The 3,338-nt window shown below is 39.2% G+C and overlaps 1 protein-coding gene across 1 annotated transcript; it reads left to right on the forward strand.

The window, feature by feature from the left end:
* Positions 1 to 1,441: 1,441 nt before the first annotated feature.
* LOC110877324 (anthocyanidin 3-O-glucosyltransferase 5) lies at positions 1,442 to 3,099 on the forward strand. The gene has a single exon (XM_022125472.2). The coding sequence runs from the start codon at positions 1,537 to 1,539 to the stop codon at positions 2,965 to 2,967; it is 1,431 nt and encodes a 476-aa protein (XP_021981164.1). The 5' UTR covers positions 1,442 to 1,536; the 3' UTR covers positions 2,968 to 3,099.
* The last annotated feature ends 239 nt before the right edge of the window (positions 3,100 to 3,338 follow it).

A 3,338-nucleotide genomic window follows, 5' to 3' on the forward strand; every position in this document is an offset into this window, starting at 1 on the left:
ATACTACTAAAAAATAAAATCGATTATTAAAAAAAACAATTACTATTGATGGGCGCTATTTATAGCCACTTTCCAATCATATATATACTAGATTTTGCTCCACCTGCGTTGCGGGGGCACTAAGCCGAATATTTCTCTCTCATAACATGCACGTCTGTGTTTCAGTTACTTCTACATACTACTCATAACACGATCTCAAAAAATTACATTAAGTCAACCAAGTAAAATAAAACATTATCATACTTTTTCTTAAAAAAACAAAAGCGATGAAAAAACGATAATTTTAAACTGGGAGCAAAATTTTAATTTTTCTGGACAAATGAGCGTGTGCCAGGCAGCCGTCTCGGATGAATAAAAATTACACCGAGTCAACCAATTAAAACAAAACACTACCACAGTTATGTAAAAAAAACTAAAACGATGATATGACTGTAATTTTACACCGGAGGAAAATCGTAATTTGATTGAGAAAACAAACAGAAACTATGAAAAAATGTAAATTTAATTTTGGTTGGGAGAAAAAAAACAAAACTAATGGCAAAATTGTAAATTTAAATGGGCACAATCGTAATTTTGAATCGAGGGAAAAAATGTAATTTTTATTTTGGGGCATAAGCATAATTTTATTTTTAACTGGGGGCAAAAACATAATTTTGAACTGATGATAAAAGCGTAATTTTAAAGCGGAGATAAAATCGTAAATTGGTTGTAACAATGAGGGAGTGCCAGGTGGCAGCAGCCTGACACTATTCCCCCATCTTGGCAAAATTGTATATTTAAACGGGAAAAAAACGTAATTTTAAACGAGGGCAAAATTGTAATTTTTAGCTGGGCGTAAAAACATAATTTTATTTTTAACTGAGGGCAAAAACGTAATTTTAAACTGATGGCAAAAGCGTAATTTTAAAGCTAGGATAAAATCGAAAATTGATTGGACCAACAGGAGAGTACCAGACAGCAGCTATCTTGCACTATTCCACCATCTTGTATTTGTAGTTAGGGTACCCAGGATGGGGGAAAGTTTGTGCGTGATGGATTTTTTCCACGCGTGGAAAATTGTAAAACACCTCCTCCACCTTCGTTTTTCACGCACGAAATTTTATAACGCGTGCTTTTTTTACGCATGATGATTTGAGTGTTGTGAGGGTAATTGTTGGTTGGGAGGAAAATTGTTGGGTGTAGTGGTGAGTGATGTGCATTTCTACTAGAAAAGTTTGTGAGTGATAGAATAATGGTGAATGGCATGACGGAAATCGAGGATAAAATTATAAATTAATTGGAGCACTAGAAGAGCGCCAGACAACAACTATCTTGCACTATTCCCATGCTGTGTTTGTAGAATTGTAGGTACAAGTAATATTTATTAAATTAAATTATTGAAACCTATAATAAAAAAATATATAAAAATAGAATATATATATTTGGTGGATGACATTCACATGGGTACATGTGATATTAAATTAAAACAATATAGATAGAGTACTCTGAGCAGACCAAAACTCCACCACAAAACTTGTTCATCCTTTATCTCAAACAATGGCCCACAAACAACTGCACGTAGCAATGCTTGCAAGTCCCGGCGCTGGCCATTTACTCCCAATATTATTACTCGGCCACCGTCTTGCCACCCACCACAACCTCCGTGTCACCGTTCTCGCCGTCACTGCCACCGCCTCACACTCTCTATCCCAACTCATTACTTCCTTAACCACCCACAACCACCTTTCTGTCATCCAAATCCCAGCTGCTGACGTCTCTGGCGTCGCTCCACCCGACGCCCAAGTTATCCTGCAACTTTGCGTTATGATGCGGGAAACTATTCCCGCCATCCGTACCACCATCTCCGCACTGGACTCCCGTCCCCACGTCCTCGTTGGCGATATTTTCGCCATCGAGTCGTGTGTCATCGCGGAAGAACTGGGGATACCCAAGTACGTGTTTGTAACTGGGAATGCATGGTTCACGGCACTCTTCACTTACTCTCCAGTGCTGGATAAGCTAGTGGTGGGTGAATATGTGGACCAGAAAGAGCCGTTGGAGATACCCGGGTGCAAACCGGTCCGACCGGAAGATGTTACGGACCCCTTGCCGAACCGGTATGATGAAACGTATAATGTTTACCTAGACTACGCGGTTCGTGTAACTTTGGCAGATGGCTTGTTAATAAACACGTGGGAAGATCTTGAACCTCAATCTCTTGACGCACTACGAACCAATGAGATTTTACGGTCAGTGGTGAAGTACAAACCGGTTTACACAGTTGGACCGGTAAATAAAAGATACGAACCGGAACTGGTTGTGTTAAAGGATGGGGTCATTGAGTGGCTCGACAAGCAACCAAACCGGTCGGTTATATACGTGTCGTTTGGAAGCGGAGGGACGATGTCAGCCGAGCAAATTAAAGAGTTGGCTTGGGGTTTGGAGTTGAGCCGACAAAGATTCGTTTGGGTGGTGAGGCCACCGACCGGACACCGTCCAGACGGTTCTTTTTTTAGTGATGGTCAATCAGACGCTACATTTGACTATCTTCCAGAAGGCTTTTTGACACGAAATAAACATGTTGGGTTTGTGGTGCCATCATGGGCCCCACAGATGGAGATTTTGAATCACACGTCTGTCGCAGGGTTCTTGACACACTGTGGATGGAACTCAGTGTTAGAGAGTCTTACGAGTGGAGTGCCGATGATTGCATGGCCGTTGTATGCGGAGCAAAAGATGAATGCAGCCATGTTAACGGAGGAGCTGAAGGTGGCAATGAGGCCGGAGGTGTCACCTACCGAGAAAGTGGTCGATAGAGAGCAGATTGCTAGGATGGTGATGAATTTAGTGGAGGGTGAAGAAGGAAAAGCAATGAAAATGAAAGTAGACATTTTGAAGGACGGCACAGACAAGGCAATAAGCGAAAATGGTTCATCCTACTTATCGATTTGTAAGTTTATTAAGGATTGTTGGTCTAAAATTCAGTAGTCAAAAGTAATATATAATAATATTGCAAAATATGATTTAAGTGAATTTATAAATATATCTATAACATATATATGTATCTATTTCTTAGTTTAATAATATTGTAATAATCATCCTTTCTTAATCTTTATAGTATTTTAAGTGTTAAAAAACAATAATGCATCTTAGAGCATTCACATCCTATATCAATACATGTGTTTCTAGGTATATATGTGGTATACAATTTAAATTGATTTAAAATATATTGAGAATTGTTGGTATACTAGTTGATGCCTCGCCCGCGTTGCCGGGCGATAGACCAAGTAATTCTCAACCAATTAAATAACACTACAATAGTTTTGCTAGAATGAAAAAAACTAAAATGATGGAAAGGT

The sequence above is a fragment of the Helianthus annuus genome, chromosome 7 (genome assembly GCF_002127325.2).
Source record: "Helianthus annuus cultivar XRQ/B chromosome 7, HanXRQr2.0-SUNRISE, whole genome shotgun sequence".
NCBI classification, from domain to species: Eukaryota; Viridiplantae; Streptophyta; class Magnoliopsida; order Asterales; family Asteraceae; genus Helianthus; species Helianthus annuus.